Source organism: Barbus barbus, assembly GCF_936440315.1.
Source record: "Barbus barbus genome assembly, chromosome: 48".
Lineage (NCBI taxonomy): Eukaryota > Metazoa > Chordata > Actinopteri > Cypriniformes > Cyprinidae > Barbus > Barbus barbus.
The window spans coordinates 6261316-6289025 of record NC_136726.1 but is presented as its reverse complement, the minus strand read 5'-3'; the positions used below and the strand labels follow the sequence as shown (position 1 = coordinate 6289025).

The 27710-nt window shown below is 37.4% G+C and overlaps 1 protein-coding gene across 1 annotated transcript in view; it reads left to right on the top strand.

Annotated features, from left to right (window-relative positions):
- Positions 1-543: 543 nt before the first annotated feature.
- The window catches only part of LOC306866660 (oxysterol-binding protein-related protein 5-like), a 55117-nt gene continuing 27950 nt past the window's right edge, over positions 544-27710 (top strand). Inside the window, exons 1-2 of the mRNA XM_079411939.1 lie at positions 544-982; positions 27019-27175. Of these exons, the coding sequence (XP_079268065.1) occupies positions 27040-27175 (136 nt within the window). The 5' untranslated portion in view covers positions 544-982; positions 27019-27039. The remainder of the gene's footprint in view (positions 983-27018; positions 27176-27710) is intronic.

Genomic DNA, 27710 nt, shown 5'->3' with positions numbered 1-27710 from the left:
TACACTTGAATTAACAAATATGTAACTAACTAACAAACAACGGGAAAATTAATGAATACATTTTAATAACACTTAATACATATTGTTGGGACACTGGCCACAAAGCTGCTTACAATTGCAAGGCTTATAAATAATAAAGACTATAATAGAATATTCTAAAAATAGAATATTCATTCAGAATAATGTTGGCTGCATGTCCAAGGAAATATGCAATAATTTATGAATGTCATGAAACAAACATAATCCTTTCATTTAACATGCAATCCTTATTGTTCAGTAAAACAAAGCTGATACTATTTAGTGTATTTCCATGCCCAATCTTTACATTCTGGTACATTATGTCATGTTTAGTCTTTGGATGAAAGGGCATTGATGAAATGTTTGATATGAACCGCGATAGAACAGTATGGACAGGTCTGAATATTCTCAAGATATCAAATCTTAAGGACTTAGGTGAATCGAGCATGAAGACTAAAAGTTCTGCTGTCCAGCATGACGTCAGGCTTCATGAGGGTTAAATCCAGCGCACGCGTTTCCATTCTTGACTGGTTAAGCGCCTCCTTTCCTCCAAAGGCATTTCCTGCCGTGCGCGCTCCAGAATACGCAGCTGTACGCCAGCGGTTATGGCATGCTATGGACCGCTGTTTTATCTTTCCATCATCTTCCATCTCTTGAGGATGCAGGTGTGCGCGGTTAACTTCCAACTTCCAACTGTATCGCGTTTGGAAAACGGCGTTTCGAGCGGCCTTTCCACATTTTGAGACGGCGTACGGCGCGAGCGTTACTTTGTTTCGGGACGAACGGGATTGTCGCACAGTTCCATTCCATTTAGTAGATGATTGACGGTTCCTGAAGTGTGATCTGAACCCCATCAAACCCAAACAGAGCCGTTCTAGATCTGACATGAAGTCTTTCGGATACGTCTAGAGCTCCTCCTGCCACGTTTCGGTCTTCGGGGGCTGAAGTTGCGTCTGCAACAGAGGTAAGACAAATCAGCGATAGAAATATGATGATATGCTGCTGTGCTTTGAATCGGGGTGGAAAGATGGGCAGCTGTTCAGAATAAATAACCACAACGAGCAGCGTTGATTATTTGCATTTGGATGTGAATATGATTATTGAATTTCCTCCGGCATCCATCCATCCCTAACCAGCACGAACCCAAAACGTTACAGCGCTGCATTGTTCCGTTATATTTTTCATATCTGCAGTTGATGTCACCCACTTTCATATAAAGTCGCCTACTGTCCGCCTCCTCCCTTATTTAGACATTATTGAACCGAGTCCTATTGGCAAAAAGCCCTGCAGCTGTCATACATTCAAAGTATAGACTTGCAAATAATACGTTGTATTTCATTAAACACTGATGCGTTAATTCTATTTTTGTAACAATATTTAATTTTAATAACTTAAATATATATAAAAAAACATATATGGTAATAACTGTAATATTATTCCAACTGGCATTGTGTCCTTCTCGAGCTTAGTTCACTTTACAAGATTAATAATTTAATGTAAATGCATTCAATGTGCAATTAATAATGCCTATATAATATAGTTTATGTATTTTTTAAATGAATCAAGCAATACAGTATGAAAGGCCTTCGCTATTGTTAATTTCGCCATGCTTTATTGACCAATCAGCATCCAAAGGTTTAATAATAGTATATGCATAATTAATATTATGTTACTATTTTATTAATTACAGTAGCCTATTTTAAAGGAATAGTTCACCAAAAAATGACAATTTGCTAAAAATGTGCTCACCCTCAGGCCATCTTCGATGTAGATGAGTTTGTTTCTTCATCAGAGCAGATTTGGAGAAATGTAGCATTACATCACTTGCTCATCCTTTGCAGTGAATGGGTGCCGTCAGAATGAGAACCAAACAGCTGATAAAAACATCACAAATAAGTCCACCAATGAACATCCTGTGAAGTGAAAAGCTGTGTGTTTGTATGAAACAAATCTGACATTAAGACTTTTTTTTAACCATAAACTGTTGTTGCTTCCGGCTATATGAATCATAATCCATAATAATGCTTTCTTCATCAAAAATCTCCAAATCGGATTTGATAAAGAAACAAGCTCATCTAAATCTTGGAGTGAGCAAATTCTCATCAAATTTTATTTTATGGATGAACTATTGCTTTAACGTTATTTCAGTTTCTATATCTGATAAGAAAAGCATAACTCTGTGTCTTATGTCATGACCCTGCTGACATCAGCCAAAGTCATTGCATTCCCACCAGCAGTAGGGTGTAAATAGTGTCAACCTAATGTATATTTGCGTGTATGTTTCTCTTTCATTAGAAAAAAAAACAAATATATCTAGAGATATGCAATGATAGTTCAACCCTGCTCATTAAAACGGTCGACCGCTAGTTCACATTCAGTATCAGATAGCTCAGGCAGAAGTCCAGTGAGATGTTGGGAAGAGCAAAGCTAGGATCAAGCTGCCCTAACAGCCCAGTGTTTGTTCCTTAATTTATTTGTACCCTCCTGTTCCAACTGTGTTGGTTTTCTCGCTGATAGCTCTTTGTGAGAACTCCAGACAGCTGAATTATTTTTTAAGGGGTCGTTGGCTGGTCAGTCGGCACTTCCTGTCTGTGCAGCTGAGCTCTTTACCACGGTTTCTGATATCTAATGTTACAGAGCTGTTGTTGGATTGCAAAGAAAAAAAAAAGAAGTTAATGAAAGCATTAAGCATCATTAATCGATTCCCATGAAAAGAGTAAACACTGTGGCTTTGTGGTAGCTAATATCAAAACATTTCTTTGTTTTTTGGTGTGCAACTTTGGCTCAGCCAATAGTATCAGTTTGGGGCGGGGCTATTTGCTTTTTCGACCAATGGCAGTTGAATGGTGTGCTCAACTAGCACTTAAGTTTTTGGTGGATTTACAAAAAAAAAATTGAAATAATAAATAAAATGTACAAACGTACATTGTTTTGTCATTGAATGCATAGTTTTCTTTGGAAATATATAATGTTGTGAAGATCAAACTGTTTTAGAATGCTGTTTCAGACTGACTTCAAGGTAACAAGATTGTCGCTTTTATTTTAGCATTAAGGCAACATTTTCAGCAGAGCTCTGTGTTAATTTGCTGGAGCTTTGTGCCAAACTCTTCATATTTAGCCTCTCATCCACAAGTACCGCGGTCCAATAGGAACTGCTGATTACTCATGCTTGGAAGCTTGAAAAAAGGCCAGGTTGTTTCTAGCAATACATTTATATGTGAGTGGGCTTGATAAAAAAAAAAAAAAAAAGTTAACTCTTTTTATAAACCATTGCTGTTGCACTTAGGGATGCATGAAAATGTAGAAATTCTGGCTGATAAAGATTAAGAGATAATTATTTTCACATTATGGGCAGTGTTATTAATTTGTACATTTATCTGTTATAAAAAAAAATAAACATTATAAAGCTATAAAAAACTGTTTTTGCAGCCTGATATAGATGAAAAGAAGCCTACACCTTTTTTTAGAAAGTATTAGACCTCGTATTTTCATCTTCCAATATTGACCAATGGCAAAAGTTGAAAGAAAATGGCTAATAATGAGTGCATTAACATGCACAGGCTAAGTCTGATTATGCTAAATAAGCCAACAGCTTGCAGGGTTGTGTAAAACTGAATGCTGTTTATTGCTCGGGTCATGAAAGGTCTGTTATTACATTTTGACATTAAGCACAAAAAAATCTTTGCATTGTCAGTTTATTCATTTGCATGTAAACCCTTAACGGGGTAATTCACAGCCGACAAGATGGGGTTTTAATGAAAGTTGGCTTTCTAGATTGGCACTACAAGACTAGAACTTTTTCTCCAAGGTTTAAGATTGTGTATTCAAACACATTCATTGACCAAGATCATCACAGATGCATTGTGTGTGTGTGTGTGTATGCATATATATATATATATATACAGTGCCTTGCGAAAGTATTCATACCCCATAATTTTATTCACGTTTTATGTTGCCGCCTTATGTTAAACTGCTTTAAATTACTTTTTTTCCACATAAATCTACACACCATACACTATAATTTTAAAGCAAAAAAAAGCTTTTTTAACATCTTTGCAAATTTATTAAAAATAAAAAAACTTAAATGATTCCATTGCATAAGTACTCATACCCTTATCTGGGACAGTTGGAATTTAGATCAGGAGCATTCATATTGCTTGTAGGTGTTACTAGACTTTGAGTGAAGGTAAACTGTGGCAAGTTTAATTGAATGGGTATGATTTGGATAGGCACACACGTCTTAATAAAAGGTCCAACAGCTGATAATGCATATCAGAGCAAAAACCAAGCCCTGGGGTCAAAAGAACTGTCTGTAGAGCTCAAGATCAAGATCAAGCCGCAAATCTGGGGAAGAGTTCAGAAAAAAATGCTTCACTGAAGGGACACAGAAGCATGTAGTCTCTGTTACCCTTAATGGAAGAAGTTTGAAACAACCAGGATTCTTCTTAGAGCTGGACTCCTGGCCAAACTAAGCAATTGATGGAGAAGGGCTTTGGTTAGAGTGGTGACCAAGAACATGATGGTCACTCTAGTTGAGCTCCATGATCATCTGTGGAGATAGGAGAAATCTACAGAAGGACAAACATCACTGCAACACTCCACCAATCTGGGCTTTATGGCGGTGTGGCCAAACTCAATCCTCTCTTCAGTTAAGACAAAAGAAAACACACTTGGAATTTACAAAAAATCACCTAAAGGACCCTCAGACTGAGAAACAAGATTCTCTGGTCTGCTGAACCTCAATTCTAAGCATCATGTTTGAAGGGAACCAGCTCTGCTCATCACATGCAGAGTACCATCCCAAAAGTAAAGTGTGCTGGTAGCAGCCTCATGCTATGGGGCTGTTTTTTCAGCGGCAGGGACTGAGGGACTCATCAGAATAGAAGAAAAGCTCAATGCACCACAATATTGAGATAGCCTTAATGAAAACCCAGTCCAGATCATTCAGAACCTCAGAATGGGCAGAAGGTTTACCTTCCAACAGGACAGTGACCCTAAGCACACAGCAAGAGTGGCTTATACACAACACTGTGAATGTCTTTGAGTGGCCCAGCCACAGCCTGGACTTGAACCCCGTCAAATATTTCTGGCGAAACCTGAAAATGTGTGCCTCCATCCAACCTGAAAGAGCTTGAGAGGTGAAGAAGTGAGGAGACAAATGGCAGATAATTGCCAAATGTTGATGAGCAAAGCTTGTCGCAGCAAACAAAAAAGACTTGAGGCTGTAAAGGTACTTGAGCTAAATATTTAGTTAAGGGTATGGATACTTATGCAATGTACTTATTTGAGTTTTTTATTTTTAATAAATTTACAAAGTTGTGACAATTCTGTTTTTGCTTTGTCAATATGGTGTATGGAGTGTAGATTGATGTTGGGGAGAAAAAGTCATTTAAAGCAGTTTAACATAAGGCAGCAACATAACAAAATGTGAAAAAAATGAAGGGGTATGAATACATTTGCAAGGCACTGTATATATATATTTTATTATAGGCTGGGATGTTTTAGCCAATAGCAAATATCCTTTTGGTACTGTAATGGACCATAATTTGCTACTTCTAGTCAATGTCAGGTGGTGTGAGGTTTCAAATTCATTCTAGACAGCATTTTCTAGGGCAAAAATATGGAGTGCAGGATGAGTCATCAGGATTTTGATCGGTTTTCCAAAGACTGCACATTTTAAATGCCTATTTTAACCCAAGTTTTAAGCAATACCTTAAAACTAACACTCAAATATCCAATTCTGGTTTCTTCAAAGTTTTATATGTTTGGATAATGCTAATTCTAAAGGCTAAAAACATGTTTCAGCTTTGTATGGTCTGGTGTTGATTTTGGAGTGTAATAGAATGTCCTTAAGTTCCCTCTTCCAGTGTTTGACAACATCTAAGTGGCGTCTGAAGATCTGTGAAGATGTTTGTTGTGGAACTGCCCGCCTTATTTCATTAAAAGCATCCTGGTTGATATCTTTACACTTAATCCAATATGTTTAAACCTGTCTGTCTGCTTTGTCTGCAATACAAAGAGTATTGCCTGGGAATATGGAGGACGAGTCTTTGTTTAAATATATCAGTCACTTATACAAATAGTACACAGTATATCAGTTATTCAATATTTACAGGCCACGCAAAGTGCACTGATACTTAGGCTATATAGTCGTCTGCTGGTTAGCATCAACCGTATGATTGCAAGAAATAGTCTGTTCAGATTTATGTTCGTATTGATTGTGCAGTAATATTAAATTACTCTAGACTGGATGAAGTTTGTGAGATCACCTTACTGTGCTACAGTATGTACTGTTTGTGGGCAGATGTGAACACGACTTCTCTTCAACCCTGGAATCCAAACATAATTTTCCTTCATTCATCTCATCCTAAACCCACAGAAATTACACCGTTTGTCAGCTTCCCTGTAGAAAAAGAAATGAACTCAATACCAGCATGATTGTTTAAAAAGAAAGTTTTTTCTGTGTTTTATACATGTGTTTTGTACATTTATGATTTTGTACATAAATGCAATGTAATAAACAGATCTATGTTGTGAGTTTTAAAAGTGTGCTAATCTTTGGCTTTAGGAGTTTAATATCAGTCATGCTGTATTTGTTTTCCGTTGAGTAAAGTAGCTCATGGAATATTTGCACCGCTAAGCATATGTGTGCACACACAACTAAACTTGCCTGTTTTTCTTCCTCTACATTTCATGATTTGATTTTACATTTACCATGTTTTTGTAGCCCCAGAGGTATGAGATTTAAATCTCCCATCTTTGCTCATGTGACTACAGAAATTTTTGTCAATATAAAAATATACTTTTTGGGCCTAAAACAGTGTAGTTGTGGCATTTACCAGAATGTGCTAACCGCTAATGCTAACAGCCAAACACTGGTACATACCTTACAAAAATTAACCATGGTTTTATTATTGCAAAAGTATAGTTACCATGACTTTTTGGTGTATTGATTACCATTTGTATTCCACAGTTTTACTACAAATACCATGGTAAAACTGGGGTTAGTGTAGCAACCCGATGGTTAATTGTGGTTACCATGGTTTAGTTTTGGTTTTATTTGTGGTAAAAACATGGTTCATTTTCATAAGAAATAAATGTGGTAAACCATCACCTAGCATTCACTTAAATCTTCTAGCACAAGTTGTGATTAAATGGTCTGGCAGGATAATTTCTTTCTCTTTCTGTATATTTTCTAAACCACTTGACTTATCCATTTTACCTGATTTAGAAAGCCATGATTGACACAGTCTGTAATTTACAGTGGAAGCTTCTAGATTTCTTCTCTTTCCCACATCAAGTCTATGGCATCAGATGCTCCAGGCTGCTGTTCAAGTTGTCCTAGCCTTGATTGGAGCATGGAAGACATCCTGCCCTACTTTCTCCTCCTCTGAGGCTGCAGTGTGACTATGTTAAAAGAGTGCGTGCTATTCTGCACACACTCATGGGGGGCTTGTTACAGAATGACACAGCAAAGTACAGAGAAAGACGGGGAAAAATACATAGGACGTTTAAGACATAGTGGAAAGAGAACGAGAAATGACACGTAGAACTGGAAAAGGGAACCGAAAACAGAAAAAAGATGGATTCAATCTCTTACTGCTGTAAACACTGCTAGTCCATTACATTAATGCCCAAAACATAGAAGGGGAAAAATATATAGGACGTTTAAGACATAGTGGAAAGAAAACAGGAAACAAGATGTGTTTGTAAACACATATGTTTCATGCTAGCTAGTTGTTTTTTTTGTGCATTCAACTTAGTTGTGATTTCCATAAAGCTAATTTTGTAAGTGAAGTGGCTATATTTTACCCAATAAGTAGATCTGAACATTTCACTAGAATACATATTAGAGCATAAATTATAGTAAAAATTTATGCTCACAGCATATTTTTACTACTGCTTTATGTTAGCTAGCTGTTTTAAAAAATCTGTCTGTATGCACAACCTATTTTTGCAAGATTTCCATGACTAAAACCTATAAGTGAAATTTCTGAATTAAACAGCTCAGCATTTTATGTTAGGTTGGTGTGTAAAAATAGTTACAAATATTTAATATTGTGAAATAATTAGACACAATGAGTGTCGTGGATCAGCTAGAGTTACAGATTAGCAGTTAACGCGTGCGCTACATTGCATATTTTCCTCATGCTAGTGCTTTATGCTAGCTAGCTGTTTTAAGTTCTGATTCTGCCAATACAAGCTAGTTATAATGATTTCCGTCGCTAGAACCTGTTCAATAAGTGAAATTGTTCAATTAGACCCAATGAGTGTTACAGCTCAACGTGTTGGACTAGCTGGTCCCTCATACTACATTACCGAAACATATTTTGCGCCGTAAAACGTTTCATGCTAGTGCTTTGTTAACTAGCTGTTTTAGACTTTGGGACAGATTTACCATCAGCTTGCACCAGTACAAACTCTCATTTGACATAAAAAAAAACTACTCTCAGGATTGACTAAAGACACGCAGTAGGAAATTAGCAATGAAAAGGAGTGGACACAGTTATTTTTGCGACTCAACTTAATTATTATGCATTTGTAGGAGTTTCCCTTTCGATTGATACATTTATGGGAGAGTATTTAAATGAATCATGCAACATGATTTACTAAGATTTGCGCTCGTCAATTCACTGGTAATGTGCACCTTGTCAGTAAATCACCCGTAGAATTTTCCCCTCCCATCGGCGCTTTTAAGGAATTGCGCTCTAACGCTAATTTGCCCTGTTTAGTAAATCTGGCCCATAGATTCTGCCCATACAATCTAGTCGTAAAGTTTTCCATGACTCTTATTTAGCAAGTGAAATTGAGCATAAGCGTGATCCAAAATTGGTCACCGATTCGAAGAAACAAAACAGATCACTGTGTTCCCTTCATGTTATGCCATCTGGAAATAGAGATCCTCGTGCCGTGGCGGAGAACGCTTCCTCAGAGATTGAGCCGTCCTTTGCTGTAATTGGCCCCACTAGATATTCTAAGGTACATAAACACTCAGATCAAGTCCGTACTTAACTCCTGACTGTGCTTCATGAAGGTATAAACAAGTCTGTTCTCTCCTCCACATGCCGGAAGAAAGCTAAGGGAAGAAAGAAAATATAAACATACAAGAGGTGAATTATGAGGAGGAAGAAATTCAGCCAGTTGTGCCAAGTTCTGGCCAGCTAATATTCAAAGAGCCTGTACGCAAGTTAGCAACAGCGCTAATGTTAAGAAATACGATTAAAAACGATCAGATAAGGAAATAGATTGTCTGAAAATGTATATTCTGTCTTTATTTACTCACTTGTTCCAAACCTGTATGAGTTTATTTCTTCTGTTGAACACAAAAGACGATTTTTGAAAAATGCTGGTAATCAAACAGTTGTTGGATGACTTTGACCACTGACTAGAAATAAATAAAACTTATTTGGTTACCAACATTCTTCAAAACACCGTCATTTGAAACTCACACAGGTTTGGAACAACTTGAGGGTGAGTACATTACTGGATTTTTATATTTGGGTGAACTATCTCTTAAAGGTTTGAAAAAGGGCTTATAATCAAAGCCTCCTCATTGACAGTAACGGTACTCCATACAGTGATCTAATGTGGCATTGCACACATGCAGAGGGGCGAGGGACGGGTTTCACACACCCCTGTGCCACAGGCGCTGCTGCTCACCGGCCCTCCCCGCTTATGTTTACCTTGGCAACCAGCGCGGAGTGCAAACAAACACTCCAGGGGCGCACCTCCGCAACGCGGGTGTGTGTGTGGTTGGTAGGGGCTGTGGATAGTAACGTCCCGTGGGGAGTTGATGTACAGAGGGAGGTCAGCTGTGCTTTCCCACAAACCGTCATTTCAGCAGAGAACACTGATAGCTGTAATGGGCAACCTGGTTTGAATTGCAGTCTACAAAGATTCTGTTCCATCTACTTTGAGTTGTTGGAGTAAAATCGATACTTTATTGTATTACATTGTATTGTTATTTTTTAAGTGCAAAAATGAAAAAATATTTTGCATGAAAAAATGTTATATATATATATTTTAATAAATGTTTTAATATAATAAAAGTATAATTAGTAGTCGTAGTATTGCCAAACACTGTATTTTTACCTATATATACAGTATATATATACATATACATAGGCTGTACATACATACACAGTGCTGCTTGAAAGTTTGTGAACCCTTTAGAATTTTCTATATTTTTGCATAAATATGACCCAAAACATCATCAGATTTTCATATAACTCCTGAAAGTATACAAAGAGAACCGAATCGAACAAGTGAGAGAAAAATATTTTCTTTATCATTTATTTATTGAGAAAAATGATCCAGTGTTACATATATGTGCATTTTAAAAGTATGTGAATCTTTGCTTTCAGTATCTGGTGTGACCCCCTTTTGCTGCAGTAACTGAAGGTAAAGTTTCTTGTAACTGCTGATCAGTCCTGCACAATAACATGTACGAGTTTTAGCCCATTCTTTAGTGCAGAACCACTTAAACTCTGTGATGTTGGTGGGTTTCCTCCTATGAACTGCTTGCTTCCACAATATTTTAATTGGATTAAGGTCTGGATTTTGATTCCAAAACATTAACTTTGTTCTTCTTTAACCATTCTTTGGTAGAATGACTTGTGTGCTTGGAGTTGTTGTCTTGCTGCATGACCCATGTTCTCTTAAGACTCTGTTCTTAAACAGATGTCCTGACCTTTTCCTTTAGAATTTGCTGTTATAATTCAGAATTCATTGTTCCATCAATGATGGCAGGCTGTCCTGGCCAAGATGCAGCAAAACAGGCCCAAGCTATGATACTACCACCGCCATGTTTCACAGATGGGATAAGATTCTTAAGCTGGAATGCAGTGTGTTCATTTCTCCGAGCATAATAGCTTCTCATTTAAACCAATAAGTTCTGTTTTCGTTTCATCCATCCATTAAAACTTTCTCCAAACGTCCTCTGGCTTGTCCACATGATCTTTAGTAAGCAATTTTCTTTTTGGAGAACAGTGGCTTTCTTCTTGCAGCTCTGCCATGCACTCCCTGTTTGCTCAGTGTTCTCATAGGGGCAGTCGTGGCCTAATGGATAGAGAGTCGGACTTGTAACCCAAAGGTCATGGGTTTGAGTCTCCGGTCCGGCAGGTATTGTAGGCGGGGGGCGTGAATAACCAACACCCTCTCCACCCTCAATACCATGACTGAGGTGAGAGCCTTGAGCACCAAACCCCCAATTGCTCCCCGGGTGCTGCAACATTAGCTGCCCACTGCTCTGGGTGTGTGTTCACTGCTGTGTGTACACTTGGATGGGTTAAATGCAGAGCACAAATTCCGAGTATGGGTCACCATACTTGGCCACACACCACTTCCCTTCCCTTTCCTTCCTTTCCTGATTGTGACTTTGTGGAGTTTTTGTAACCTTTTCTAGCCTGATGAGCAAAATCAACTCTTTTTTCCAAGGTCCTCAGTTGTCTCCTTTGTTCGTGACATGATTCACTTCCACAAACATGATCAGACTTTGATAGATCCCTGTTCTTTGAATTAAACAGGTCACGTACTTACATTTGATAGTCATTGCACTGACTGAAAACACCTCTGCACAGATGGACTCTGATTTCACCTTTACATTAACTGCTAATCGAAGAGATTCACATACTTTTGCAACGCACAGATATGTAACACTGGATCATTTTTCTCAATAAATAAATGACAAAGAAAATATTTTTCTCTCACCTGTTTGATTAGGTTCTCTTTGTCTACTTTCAGGACTTATGTGAAAATCTGATGATGTTTTGGGTCATATTTATGCAGAAATATAGAAAATTCTAAAGGGTCACAAACTTTCAAGCAGCACTGTATATGTATATAAAGCCAAAATCTTTTTAACCCCTTGAAATACATTGTTTAATTTCTCACACCGCAGTAGATGATTTTCCAGAGATCTACAGAACAAAGTGGAATTTATAATTTGCATCGGTGGGATCAGTCTGTAAACCCTTTTAGTCTCTAATTGGTATGATGATATTTAGTTGAGTTCAGGGTGAAATAACCAGTAGTAATAATAGGGACATTCATTAAGACCCCAACCAGTTCAAGAAAAGAGAGGAGTATAAATCACTCTCTTCCCAAGAGAATAATATGAATTCTTTTCTTAAGTTAGTTGAACTCCTGGTTGATGCTTGCATTTCTGCTGCAGGGAGCTGTTTTTTAAAGGCGTGGAGATACATGAGGTCCATTCTGCTTTTGAGCTGGCTGAATAAGAAAATATCAGCAGAGGAATAAGAGGGGGCTCAGCTGCTGCGTTTCCGCTCAGTGTTTTTGCAAACGACTCACAGGATTGAGAAACGCTTCTGATTTTCTCTGCAGCTTATTTGATCAGAACTTGTTTCAAAATAAAGCTTATCGCACCCTTCGGTTTTTGCTGCCATTGTTTGCTCGCGAGCTCATTTTGAAGGAATTCAGAAGAGGAAACAATGTCAGGAACAATGAATGAGCTGAATCAGTCCCAGCGTAGTTGTAACTTCAACGCATTTTGAATCCAGGTTTCACCCAAGTGATTCCTCCAGGATTTACTGTCGACCGTGATTGTGTGTTTTGGTTTGTTGGAGGTGTGTGTAAATGGGACATCTAATCATTGACAGAGCAAATGTGATTTGTGTTATGTTTGCAGAGTTTTATAGTACTTGGTCAAGGTTTCATGGATTTAACCTTGATAGACCTAGAATAACTGTGCGATAGGTTAATAGACTTGTGAATTTTAGTAGTCACCCTTCACGTTGATGATCAGAAGTTATTTTAATTTTATTTGAAAGGGGATATCTCACGCAACAAGGAATTTTTTGTTATTTACTCACTCTCATGTCGTTACAAACCTGTTTGCCTTTTTCCTGTGGAACACAAATGAAGATATTTTGAAAAGTGTCCATGGAAATTGCCAGTGCTGTTTTAGACCCATTAACTTTCACTGTAAAAGTGCTTGAAATATTCAAAATATCCTTATTCGTGTTCCTAAGATGAAAAACGGTTTGCAATGACATGAGCATGAATAAATGATTTTCAGGAGTAACTCTCTCTTTAAATAAAAGGAGGTCTGTAGGTCTCTTTTAATGTCCTAGATTTCCAAACTGATATTCTTAGATCACTTTTTTAAACAAATTAAGATTCTCTAATATAATCATTACAACTAGCAGGCCTCAAAAGGCCTCAATGATGCGCAGTGAACTGTTATTTAACAAAATATCACTTTGTAATGGTTTAATGACAGTATTTAGGTGAAGATTTTTATAATAGGAAATGGGGGAAACATCCCCATGTTATCATCAGCATTGTTGTTATCAAGAAGTTTTGGCTTCTAACTAGCTTGAGTTTGCAAACCACAAATGACTCATGACTGATGTAACTGATTGTTAGATCATTAAACCCCTGACATCAACTATCCGTTTGACCTTATTTTGAGTTAAAGGAATAGTTCACTCAAAATTTACTCATCCACATACTGTTCCAAACCAATATGACTGACTTTCTTCTGAGGAACACAAAAAGAGATATTTAGTAGAATATTCAAGCTGCTCTTTTCCACACTGGAAAAAAAGTAGCATTTTTTCAAAGTAGCAAATAAAACAAAGATTAGTGGAGTGTTTTACAAGAAAATATTGTTTCAGTCTGCATGATTATTCATTGAAAGTTAGTGATCTTGATTCCAAAAGTTTGGATAGAAATACTGATGTCTAGCAATCAAAATATAGTAAATCAATTTCTTTAAAATGACTTGACACTTCAAATAAAGATTGTATCAATTACATTGTTTTGCCAGTAGGTGTTGACAAGTGACTGTTAAAGGGGTCATATGTGTGTATTTTGTGTATTTGGTGTAATGTAATATGTTTACGTGGTTCGAGGTTCAAAAAACACATAATTTTCCACATACTGTACATTATTGTTGCTCCTCTATGCTCCTCCTTTCTGAAACGCCTCAATTTTTACAAAGCTCATCATTCTGAGAAGCGAGTTGTGCTCTGATTGGCCAGCTTGCGTTGTGATTGGCCGAATACCTCAAGGAAATGTTACGCCCCTTACCATGTTGTAATGCCGTTTCCCTGCGCGACGAGACTAAAACAGTAAAACCCATTATAAAAGAGGCATTTGTTGCATTCAGTGGGGACATAGCCTAATTACTGATTATAATGACTCATACGGTCTTTTTACGTGTTGCGCCACGCCGCGTAAACATGTCTGCATTTGTGTTTGTAGAAACGCCAAACAAGCACTACTCTACACTGCTCAAAACTCGCTTTTGAATAGTAAGTAGCAAATTCTTTAAGTATCGAAACGTACTTTCTTCTGTGAGACAGAAGCACCAGACTGTCCTTGCGACGTTGAAATTGCCTCACTTTATAGTGTTCACATCACAGCCATTCATAGTGTTCACATTGTAGGCTACTCTCTCCCAGGATCAGGAAACAGTCCTCCGTAAAATGCGCTGCACACACTCTAATATTTGGGTTGTACTGCTCTGGAACAGTGTTGTGTATATATAACTTAACCACTGATTTCTAGTTGTGTACTCATTTGGAAGGCCAAACAAAGTACTTTCGCTTTCACAACGAAACACACAGCGTCTCCACAACATGGCGGCGGCAGCAACAACAATACTACAGCGAGAATAAAAGTTATGCCTTCTTTCATTGCATATACGTTTGGGCGGTTTTATGAAAATCTTCCCACACAGTGATGTAGACATGTGGGGGCGTGTTTGAATGAGCCGTTTTAGGAGGGCGTGGCAGAGTCTTAACTTTTATAAAGAATATCTCTTTGGGTTTGAGACTTTAATCTTTGCAACTTTACAGATCTTATTTATGCACAAACAGCTTGTAACACTCCAAAGACAAAGGAAAACATGAAATCGCAAATGCAAAACCTAGGAAATAAGCAAGTGAAATCTTTATGAGTGAATCATTGAATCATTCTTTCAAGAGATATGTTCAAAAATGCTGATTCAAAGTGTTTATGAGTGAGTCATTGAATCATTTTTCTAGTTGATTTGTTCAAAAACGCAGGTTCATTCAGTAATGCAACAACTGAAGGCTGCGTCCAAAATTGCATACTTTTTTGTGTACATACTTTTTTGAAGAAGTAATTACTTTGCAACTGCAAAAATAGTATGTTCTATCTAGTATAAACGTAGCATGAATGTAATCTGGATGCACTACATTCGCCATGTAATTTGCCATTGTCACGTGACCTACCAGAATCAGTTGCGTTGCAACACTGCGATTAAAAATCCTCTCCCATGGCTGTGGTCCATTGTATGCACACTTCATAATCATGCTGGAAGTAGTAGGTCATCCAGGTACTTTTGTCCTACTCTTCTGTGAGTACTATGAATTGAAGTCTTTGAGTGACTCATTGAATCATTCACTCAAAATATTTGTTTTAATAGACTGCAGGAATTAACATCTTGTCAGAACCTTTAGTAAATTACATGCTGTTTTGTTTAGGTGTGTATTCAGAATTGTGGGAGAAATGTGAACTCTATTTTAAACAACGCAATCATGATTCTTAATTTTTCTTGAATCGTGCCGCTCTATTGACAAGTTGCTGTTACATTCTAAAAAGAACAAAGGAAACAATAGAAGTTCCTTTGAAGTAGTCTATATAGATTGTGTGCTGTATTAAAGGTACTTTTATCATGCCTGTTTGAGCTTGACAGCTTATGTATTTTGTATAGAAAAAAAGCAGCATGGAAATTAAATATTTTGTTGGATGTATTTTGTTTTGTTTATTTTAGAAGACATACATTTATACAGGTTTGGAAAGACATCAGTAAATTTTTTTTTTTTTCATCTTAGTACTGTTTCTTTAAAAATCATTATTCGTTGTGATCGCTTTAGGTAGAGTCCCAATGGAGAATCAGATTCAAACAATGTCAAACCACACAATGGGGACCAGAGCAGATGATTTGACCTCTCCGAGAGGAACAAGACGTTTATAGCTCATAATTCCACCTCCACTAATGTTTTATTTGAGTGTTCGCCCACATGCATTTACTCTTATCTACACTTGAAACTGCATTAGCATTCTCCTAAACCAAATGGCCATGTGTTAATGTTTGCAGCCCAGAGCTGGTCTGTATTGACCATCATTCAGTCAATAACCTCAGAGGACATCATGACAGAAATAGACATACGCCTCGCTGGGAAAAGGGCGCTAAAGGTCAATATCTGGATGTATTCTCCATCACGTTGAAGACAACCATCAGTGATCACATCCATTAGCATTTGTCCTCTTTCAGGACAGATTAAAAACCATCACATTTGGATAATCCATCCTCTGCTTTAACACTCGAGCTGGTATTTGCAGGATTATTCTATCAGCACTTGCACATGTATAAAACTCATATTAATCTAATGCTGCAGAAAGACTGTCCTTTTTCTCTAGGAAAATCTGGAATTTGGTGTCAGTGCTGTGTGTGCACATACTCCCCCTGACTCTATTAGAAGAACAGAACATCTTATCTGTGTTTTGGCACTTTCATGTCTTAGTGAACCTACTAGTGTCAACAAAATGTTAGGAAACAGACACTGTTGAGAAATTCTCTGCTAATAAGTCATATTTGAAAACCGTTTGAGAATATCAGAATCGGAATCAGAATTAGCTTTATTGCCTTTATTACGAGGAATTTGTTTTAGTGACAGCAGCTCCACAATGCGACAGAATGACAGATAATAGAAAAATAATGGACAAATATACAAAATGGACAATATGTAAAATAGCACAAACACTATATTGAAGCTCTCGTCAAGGTGATATTTTGCTTTTTCCAGCACCGAAAGACTACTTTTATTTTATTTAAATTTTTTCTTAAACTGGAAACATTTAAAATAAATATTTCTAAGATTTTAACATTTTCTGGGACATTATTTTAATTATTTTATTTTAGTTTAATACATTTTTATTATTTTTTTATCTCTAAGCACAATTCTCATTACTGTAAAAAAAAAAACACATTTATAAATGGAAAAAAAAAGCATGAGAAAATAATGAGAATTTATAAAAACTAAGTTAAAACATAATTTTAGTATTTTTTAGCATGGTCTGTGACATTATTATATCATTTTAATTGATCACTGTTAAGCACAATTCTTATTACATATTTATAAAAGTAAAAAAAAAAAAAAAGCATGTGTGGTGGTAATGAGAATTTGGAGAAGCTGTGAGTATTTGTCCTGAATTGTCAAAACAGAAATTACATGTTTAAAATTAAATCATATGGCATTTTCTGTGACATTATTTTATTATTTTAAATTATAACTATTAAGCCCAATTATCATTGCTATACTATGTGAAAAAATAAATAAACAAATAAATGAATTATAAATGCAAACAATTTGGAGAAGCTGTGTTTAATTGTCATTAAATTGTCTGTCACAACAGAAAATAAAAATCTTAATCTTTTCGTTTGCATGCAAAATATTATTATTATTTTTTTTTTTTTTGAGTGAAATCTAGGCTATGGCTATGAAAACATGAACCTACGGTTTTGCATTTTACCCTTGTGGTGCATGATCTCCGGTAATTAGTAATGTAATAATATAACCGTATAGTAATTAAGTAATAATTTAGCAAAGCAGAAATGATGAAAGTCATAAGTGTAATAAAAGCAGTTGTAGTTAGCAGCCATATCGTTTTATGATTTTATTTTATTTGCATGATTGCATCTTATCAGTAGAATGTCTGGACTGCACTGATAAAATTTTCCGGATGTATCCTGATAACTAAAGGTGGATGAGGTTCAACGGGAAATGGAGTGAATGAACTAAAACACTCCATTGTACTGGATGTTTGAAGGGTATTCATCTCTATAATCCAGACGTGTAATCAGATGTTGATTATGTTTAGCACTGCCCTTGATTGCAATTAGTGCTGATGGGGAAGATAAGAAACAAGGTGTAATTTCAGAAACCTCAAGAAACTGCATAAATGAGGCTGTGTGGGGGGGCGGGAGAGGGAGGGAGATATTTTACGGAAACCTTTACATTTGCGTTCATCTGCTTTGACCTACATAAGACACATTAAAATCTGTGTTAAATGGAGTGTGTGATGTGATGTTGGGTTATGATGGAAAGACACAACCGCTGTAACCTGCTGGAAATAGCGCTGAGGTACAGACGCGCCAGCATTAGCTGGTCTCTAATGCATCACACGCCGATGAATAAATAAAACTCAGACTAAAAGCAACTTCAGCTGTGGCCACAGTAGGCCTAGTTTCAAAACACAGTCTGCGTTCACAAAATCTAAACTTCAATTTTGAGTTGTTTGGTTTTACTCAATATCGTAAAAGAATAGTTCACCCAAAAATGAACATTTTGTCATTATTCACCATTCCTTGTGTCGTCCCAAACCTGTTTCTCCAAGCTTTCTTCAATCTGTGGGTCGCACAAGCAGAAATATTAAGGAGCGTACACTAAAGTTGTTGTAAACTTAAAAATTCATAATTTTTTATGTGTTACTTCCTGTACTGGCAATTGTTTCTACACATTTTCTTTTTCTTTCATGCAGTTTAAATAAACAGGGACTACCCAGATAACATTCTCACAACTTTTCACTAACATCTTTTATAAAGTTATATAAATGTTGACAAAACATTCTTAAAGTAAATTCAATTTTATGAAACGTTTGAACAACATTCTTAGAACATCCTTATGATGTTGTATTTGTTGAATGTTCTAAAGAACCTTTAAATAATTTTACTATCACAACACAACAACAGGACATTTTAATGCTCTTGGAATGTTAAAAAATAAACATTCAAATGATGTAATATTTTGGCTAAAAATAAAGTTAGTAGAACAACGTAAGAAACATTTCCATAACCTTTAAATAATGCAGGCCTGATAGCACTCCGGCGCCACGCCGGATTTCCGGCGTAGCCTACGTGTCTGCGAAAAAAAAAATGTTCGCGTGATCTGGCAATTCCCAAGATCTGAGAGGCGCTTTCACTAAACCACACCAGTAAGCCTACTTCAGCCAATCGGTAATAAGGTAGGGGCTGGTCTTGGGTTTTGGCCAACCAGATTGATTCAGCAGTCACTCCACGTGCGATTTTGTTTTGTGTTTCCCCATACACTACGACGTGTTTCCCACACTGGCAGCGTGAAACGTAGCCAAAGTCATGGAGTGCAACTTTATGAAGCCAGGGGAAGACACCAAACTTGTCGATAAAGGCATAAAGAATAAATGGCGCTGGTCTTGGATAGAGGAGGTGGGTAGAGACGAAAAGCCCTTTGGAAGCTGGTGTCAAAATCTCCGGCAACCAGGAGCATGTTTCTGCACTTTGTGTGCAAGGAAAATATTATGGAACTAGCGGGAAAAAAGTGCTGCCACGGCACGAGTTAGACCCTAGTCATCAAGCAGCTGTCCGAGCAATTCAACACACCTCACGTTTGCCGGGGGCCACAGCAGATATCCGACCCTCAATGACCGATCGCGTGGCTGATTTAAAAATTCGCTTGTGCTCCTTCACAGGGGCGGAGTCAGACGATGTAAACATTCGGGGCTTAGCCCAAACCTAGGGGGGTCCGGGGGCATGCTCCCCTGTGGAGATTTTTTCCCAATTACGTCAGCTAAATGCACTATTTTTCAGGCTGTTTGAGATAATAGAATGCCTAAAAATCTATACACTATCTGGGAAAATGATGATAGTTACTCAGTAAAAAAAAAAAATTCAATATAAATTCAAATTCATACAAGCTGAGTGATGACGTCATTTTTGCCACGCTCACCTTCGCGCTCGTGCGGACGCGTGGAGTACCGTCCGACACCACGCACGGTAATAGAGCTTTTGTTTAATTTTTTGCCGCTCCTGTCAGAAAGACTGAGAGGAAATGAAACAAAGTTGAAGTTATTTTAAAAAACCTAAAAGATTCGGGGCTTTTGACAAAACATTCGGGGCTTAAGCCCAATTAGCCAAAACCCCCCCCCTCTCGAGACAGCGTGCGGGCTATCTTATTACACACGGCATCTCGCCAGAATTTACAAGAAATCTGTCCGACAAGTTTAAGAATAACATGTTTTCACTTAACATTGATGAGGCCACGGACAAAAGCATGGATAAGATTCTAAATGTACTGGTCCGATTTTATGACGAGGATGCAGTGTGAAAACACAGCACCTTGCCAGCAAAAACGTTAATGTTGCAAATGCAAATGAAAAGGAAAGGTTCTGCTAACCCAAAAACCTGTTCAAAAAGAAAAGAAAGGGAAAAATGTTTTTTGTAGTAAACTGTATTTGCTTATTTTTATTTATTTCTCACTGTTTTTCAGTTCTTGAAGCACTTTAAATTATTGCCAATTATTGTTCTCTTAATAGCAAATGGTTTTGAATAAACAAATTGAGTGTTGTATTACATACGGTTTTGTTGCACTGTAACTGTTTCAAAAAATATTTAAAATGGTGCATATTTAGCAGAAAAATGAATATCTCCTTGTTCATGCCCTTGAGTCAATGGTTAGGCTACTAATCAGTAAGTAGTTTACTTTGGAGTATTATAATTGCCACCCACTGACCTTTCTTGGTATGGCTGTAGTATCTGTAGTCTCAGTATGCTATACAAGCAATAAGTATGCAGGTAAAAGTGACTAGTTAAAAGCAGGGACGGATTAATGAACAGGCCTACCAGGGTCCCAGGAGCTCTGGTGCTCTACACAAAGATGCTACTGTAATATAGGCTTGTATTGGGTTTGTTCATCTCATGTCTGAATGATGTCCATTTATATCCACAAAAGTCACCAGAATCTATCATTTAAGGGACTATTTATCTATGTTCTCCCAGGGGAGCACACCCCTGGATCCCGCTTGCCAATTATGTTGATCAGGGCATATATCTTGGCTTAGGGGCCCGCTTACCTCCCAGGGAAAAAAGTTCAGGCTCAGGATTTTTTTCTACTATCACCCCTGATAATGTTATAACCACTGCAAGAAAACTGGACATTTCAACATTAATGTGTTACCTGTGCTTCAAAAACGACACAAAGGTAACTCTAAAGTACTTCACGTGACCATATTTCATATTTCAAATCTTCTTAAGCTGAAAGATATGTTTGTGTGAGAAAAGATAGAAATTTGAAGGGATAGTTCCAAACCTGTATGAGTTCATCTGTTAAAAGATGATGTTTTGAAGAACTTTCATAGTATTTCTTTCCAGAATATGGAAGTCAATGGCTACCATCAACTATTTGGTTACCAGCATTCTTCAAAATATATGTGGTGTTCAACAGAAGAAAGGAACTCATTCAAGTTTGTTTGGAACAACTTGGGGGTGAGTAAAGGATGACAAAATTTTATTTTTGGGTGAACTATCCCTTTAAGTTATTATAGAAAATATTGAGAGTTAATGAGACTGATACAATTCTGAAATCCAGTTGATTCAAATCAAATAAATTATGATACGGTTTAGAACTGAAGGGTAAGTAAGTAATGACAGACTTTGAGGAACAGATCTTTTTAAGTCAGCTATTCTTTTACTGATTTTCAAATCTGACTTTGTTTCCAGAATTCTTAAGGATATTTTTTTGCAGATCCTTTGGCAGTTTAGTCACAGCATTCAAGGGTTGCCCTGGGCTTCAAAAAACAACATTTGCTAAGTCCCTTTAGTGCTTGTGTCCCTGAATAGCACCCAATCAAGCCTCTCAAGGAACTGTAATTGCTGCTTCTCAAACAAGAAATTAGGACTAAGCACTGTCAGCCCCCAGGATGAAGGTACAAGCTTGCCCTCAATGACCTTGTTATTGGTCACAGTCGCCCATGAGGCAGAACACATCATTAGTGGAGCTGAGAGAACAGAGGCCATGCTGTCAGTCTATTTAAAGAGACTGCTCAGTGGGAAGCCAGTGTTTTTACACTTTCCCCATGTGAGGGCCTGAAAATACCCTGATCTCCTTTTAGAACACTTGAGAACCTTTAGATTCAAACTTTAGTCAGACTTAACCACTTATATGAAAGTGTCGCCTTTATTTTTGCCTTGAACTGGAGCAGAGTCAGGTCTGAAACCGGTTTAACCAGTTTAAAATCATGATGGGTTGGGATTTTGAGTTTTTGTCGTAAGAAACCCAACACTTTTGACCTGGTTGTTTCGAACAGTTTGCAATCCAACAAAAAGGCAGAGTTATTTTTGACCAGGTCAGCATGAAACTAGGGCGACAACTTGCTGTTATTTTGATTGATCGATTAATTGGTTGATTATTGTTCGATTAATCGGATCATAAAGCCTTTCTTCTATATCTTATGCTTTATATTATGCACGTCAAACAAGTTGTATAGTTTAATGCTTATGGGTTTATCATATGCTCTGGATTTTCCATGCACAGCACATAGATGTCATTAATCGATACTCAAACTCACTATGTTATGTAAGTGTGAACACGTGAAAGTTGCTTCAGAGGCAGAACAAGCTACATTTTGAAAAAAAATTTTGACATTTGAAATAAAGTGTTACTAATCAATCCTGCGCAATAAGATCAGTAATGTGCATTAACAGCAGTTTTGATTTCATGTTAACTTAATTGTCAGAGAAGTAGCATTGGCAATCTATTATATAACCAACACTAAATCCATTTGTACACCTCAGAGTCTCCATCCTTTATTTATGTTTCTTCCAGTTCCATGTGTTTCTTTCTGCTTGAGTGGCACCTTCGGTTGCACCTCATGCAGCGCTGTATAATGGAAATGAGGTCACCACGCAATGTATGTCAGAGACCTTGTCTCGTGAGATACTCCAAGCTCTGTCTGCTGTTGTGCTGCCAACATTAATAAATAGGTCATTTGGCCAGGCCTTAAATCCAGTGGTAGGAGTTGGATTAAAAGCCCAGTAAGGATGGAGATTAGCTGGACGCTGCAGGCGTGAAGTCCATTCGGACACCGGCGGTCCATTGATCCACAGACAGACGTTCACTCAGCTGTCAAAAAGGAACATATCACAAAGTTAATAGATATTGAATGGGTGAAAAAATGGGGTTAAAATGGGTTTGCTTATGGCTAATGCTGAGGCAGATAACTAAGAGGAAAGTTAGCTACTGTTGTTAGCTAGTAGCTACAGAAGATGCTGCATCCATTGTGTCTGCCATGTTTTCTCACTGACATGGGCCTAGTCCAGTTAAGAAAATCCATAGTTTCATTTAAGATTTTATGGTGGCATTCAAGTGTGTTCAACTTGTAAATAAGTGTGAATAAGAATCTTTCCAACATGACAAAAAAAAAAAAATTGTTAATTTCTTAAAGTTGATTTGTGATTTGTTTGCATCATAATAACCCAGAAAGGTTATTCTGTTTTGGTAAAATATATTTGTAGATAAACATGGTTTTATTATACACATTTGTTATAATGCATTCTTTAAAAATGAAAATAAATAACGCAACAGTCTTCAAAATGAGTGATCATTCTTCATTTGTAAGAACGATTAGAATGATGGTTCCTCTGAGGAAAAAAAAATCATCACAAATGCATAAATATTGAAAAATCAGACTGCTGAAAAATATTAATTTAAATGTGAATATGACATATTTAGATATTTTAGCTACAATTCCAGCCTTGGATGTTAGACATTAACCTCCTTGGTTGAAAGTATTTCACTAACCCACTGACCGCAAAAAAAAGTTGCATTAGTGAAACCCCCCCAGTATCTAACTGCACTGGTACTTTTACACTGAGATCCATTCAGTTGTCATAGCTGTGCAAGCTACGTCACCTCTCTCGGGATTTATTCTCTTTGCTGGCTTTGTTAAGAAGTGATTAAAGATGTCAGCTGGCAGGATGAAGGGTTGTTTTCTTCTGAAGTCTCAGTAGGGAGTGTTTTGAAGCTGCTGTGGAGTGCCGGACCCTAAATCAGAGTTGCCGGGTCACAGGAGGACGCTAGTAAGACTGTGCCGACAGTGGCTTGGCATAGTTCTTGTTGTTCTGCTCAGTTCTTCTACCATTCATTTACTCAGCTCTGTTTAAAGATTACTGGAGTAGATCATAGAGCAGGCATGCAGGGTCAAAACCCTCATCAACATCACGATGGCTGCCAGTGATGAATGGAAACATATAGACAATGGCTGTATGCTATTTGCATGAATCAGGCGCACACAGAAGTCTTTTTTTTTTACAGTTTTGGTCTGTAAACATGGGGCCTCCAAGAATGTCACCAGAAATGAATGGCTTGACTGTAAAACTTCAGGCTGTTTTTGCGTGAATAATGGCAGCGTATTATTTTCCTGGCACTTTTATTGCAAACCACCGCTGGATCTCTCATAAGTCAGCTCCTAATAATGTGCTTGCTCATCTCAATCTAAAATTGAGTGTGGCATTTTGTTAAATTTAGAATTGCAATCATTATTAGCCATACCCATTTCAGTGTAGGAAGTGTCACATCAATAAATGAGCTTTTGAAACACTTAATAAGACCATGAAATGCCACATGCTCCATCAGCCTGGGCTTTATGCCGCACACAAAGGCATTCACAAAGTTTTCATTTAACATGCTTGTTTGTTTTGTATTGAAATTAATTTCATATGGTTTTGATTGAAGTAAAATTAATGACTCTACAAATGTCATCTGGTGTAACCATGAAGCAGAATATTTAAACTTGGAATACATTTGAGTGTACACAACTAACTTAATCATTATTTTGATTAATATATTATGTTTTTCAAGATTTTTTTATGCAAATATAATTCATTTTTAGTTTATAAATATTATTGTTTTGTGGGAGTTGCACCACATTACATTTTATAATCTGAATTGTCCTAAAATGTCAAACAATGTGATATTAAGAGAGTCTGATCTTGACATGATAAAGCCTTTTTAATATATGATAGATCCTAAAAGGTCAAATGATCTGATATTTGAGATATATGCTTTTTTGTTTCATCCATCCATCCGCTAAATGTTTCTGCTTGTTGGGTGGACAAGCTGACTTTGGTCTCACCAAAGTCATATTTAATAAACAATTTTATTGGAAAAAGTGATTTTCTAAAATAATAATAAAATATTACACCAAACTACTTGAAGATTTCTTAAATTGAATTTTAATAAGGATTTGTTTTTCTCACTATGAGGACAGTTGTGTCACCTTTACATTTGGAATCTAAAAATATGATCATCAAAGAAAATGTTTACTGGAGTCATTGCACAATATGTGTGAACTGCATTAGAACAGTCAAACTGCATAGAAACCATTGTGTTCTGTGGAAGAAAGTAAGACAAATTAATTCTTTAACATTGAAAAAAAAATCTCCCACTTCGCCTTGAAAGAGATCTCTTTTGTAATATTCTGAGTTTTTCTGTCTTCATTCTTCTTGCAGGTGTTATTTTTATTTAGGCTATTCAGGATGTTATTTAGTCTCTCTGCCACTCATAGTCTTGTAAACAGAGCAAACTGAACAGCAGCCAGATGTACCGGCCAATTGAGTCCACCTGCCCTGCCCTCCAGCTGTGGCTCTGAGCTGTGATTGGTTGAGCTGACTGCCTGGCCATATGCAGGGTGGGGTTCATTACCCAGCAGAGCTCTAGTGAGAGAGAGAGAGAGAGAGAGAGAGAGCAGGGTTTGTAACTGTGCACCTTATAGACGGCGGCTCCCACACCCCCCTCAGACCCACACTGCAGCAGAAAGACTATTTTTAGCTCCTTTTCATGAGAAGGAATGATGCTGGAAACTTGATTTGGATGCTGTGCAACTAAAAGCCCATGTTGCTTTGATTTGCTCCTTTGATAAGTGTAGTCTTATGTAACAGAAAACCTTACATTTACATTTACATTTCGCAACCCTACATTTCAAGCCGGAATGTCTAAAGAATGCATCTGAATAATTTTGTGAATATTTAAAGGTAAATTATGTAGTTTTTAGGGTTTAGATCGTCGGATGGATGGATGGGTAGGTGGGTGGATGGATGGAAAGTGGGTTAAATTATTTGGATGGATGGATGGATGGATGGATGGATGGATGGATGGATGGATGGATGGATGGATGGATGGATGGATGGATTGATGGGTGGGTGGGTTTGTGGATGGATGGATGGGTGAAAGGATGAATTGTGGGTTGGATGGATGGATGGACAGATTTCAGTAAAGGACTGATTCAAAGTGATTCAAAAGTTAATGAGTCTTTTTGAATGATTCATTGCAAGAATAAGCTCATACAATAAGAGTAATTTTCTATGAAAATATAATAGAAAGATGGATGGATGGATGGATAGTGGGTTAGATCATTGGATGCATAGGCTAGATAAATGGATCGACATTTTGGATGGATGAATGGACAGATTTCAGTACAGGACTGATTCAAACGGATTCAAAAGTTAATGAGTCTTTTTAAATGACTCATTACAAGAATAGGCTCATACAGTAAGTCATTTTCTAGGAAAACATGATAGAAAGATGGATGGATGGATGGATGGATGGATGGATGAATAGTGGGTTAGATCATTGGATGCATAGATAAATGGATTGACAGTTGGGATGGATGGATGGGTGGATGGATGGATGGATGGATAGAAAAATGGATAGATGGATGGATGATAAACGAATAGATAGCTGGATGGATGGATATATTGAAAATCATGCGTGAGTGAGTGAGACAGATTTAGTTAGAATTTAGATTTGATGGAGGTTTTTTCAGTGAAGGACTGATTCAGAACCATATTTTGCCACCTTGCTATATTTTGTGGTTTGTTGCATTTTTGTCTCTTTGGAATCAGTTCAGTCTACAAATTCACATATACAGACTTTGACTTTAATATATTTATATTCTGTCTGCTGCTTTTCTCATTTAGCATTAATTTTTATGTTGCATAAGCTTTCTGGTTGCATTTTCATCCAAGTTGGGCAGACATGTACAATCACTCACTCACTCACACACACCCACTTTGCATAACACTGCTGCATTAACATTACTCAGTGTGTGTGTGTGTGTGTGTGTGTGATGATCCATTAGTATTTCAGCGCATTATGCTGCTTCAGACTGTACTGACATTGCTCCCTTCTCCTCCAGGTGGACAGACTGGCTGGCACAATGAAGGAGGAGAACTTGTTCCGCAGGCGGTTCTCTCTCTGTCCCACAGCCACCTCGCCTCCCAAGATCGACCCGCGTTTGCTGACCCGCAACCTGTCCTATGGAGGAGACAATGAACTGTACCCGCTCAGCCCAGGTATCCATTCAATTCCTGAATGTGTGGAAACACCACATCCTTCAAGCACAAGAGACACATGCAGTAGCTCACTGCTTCTGAGTCACTACAGTCATAGAAAATCGTTAAAGAATTAAAGAATTAAAGCAAGATTATCATTGTCTTGAAACCGTGTGGGTTTAGTTTATTAATTTATTTAACCAACTAGAACACCTTAGGAACTGCATAGCAAGTTGCTAAAAACTTCTCAGAACACCTTAGAAACCCCATAGCAATGACCTGACAGATGTAGTATGCACTATCAAACACTAAAAGCACCCAAACAATATAGCAACACCCTGGCAGCCAGACAGAACAACTTAGCAACTGCAATGGACACTTTAGGAATTTAATTGCACCAGAAAAACATGCTACAAGTGTCTCAGGACACCTTAGCTACCATATAGCAATGCCCTGACAACCTCCTAAAACTCTCAAGGAACTGCATTAAAACATGCTAGAAGTGTCTCAGGACAACTTAGCAGCTACATAGCAACGCCATGGCAACCACCTAAAA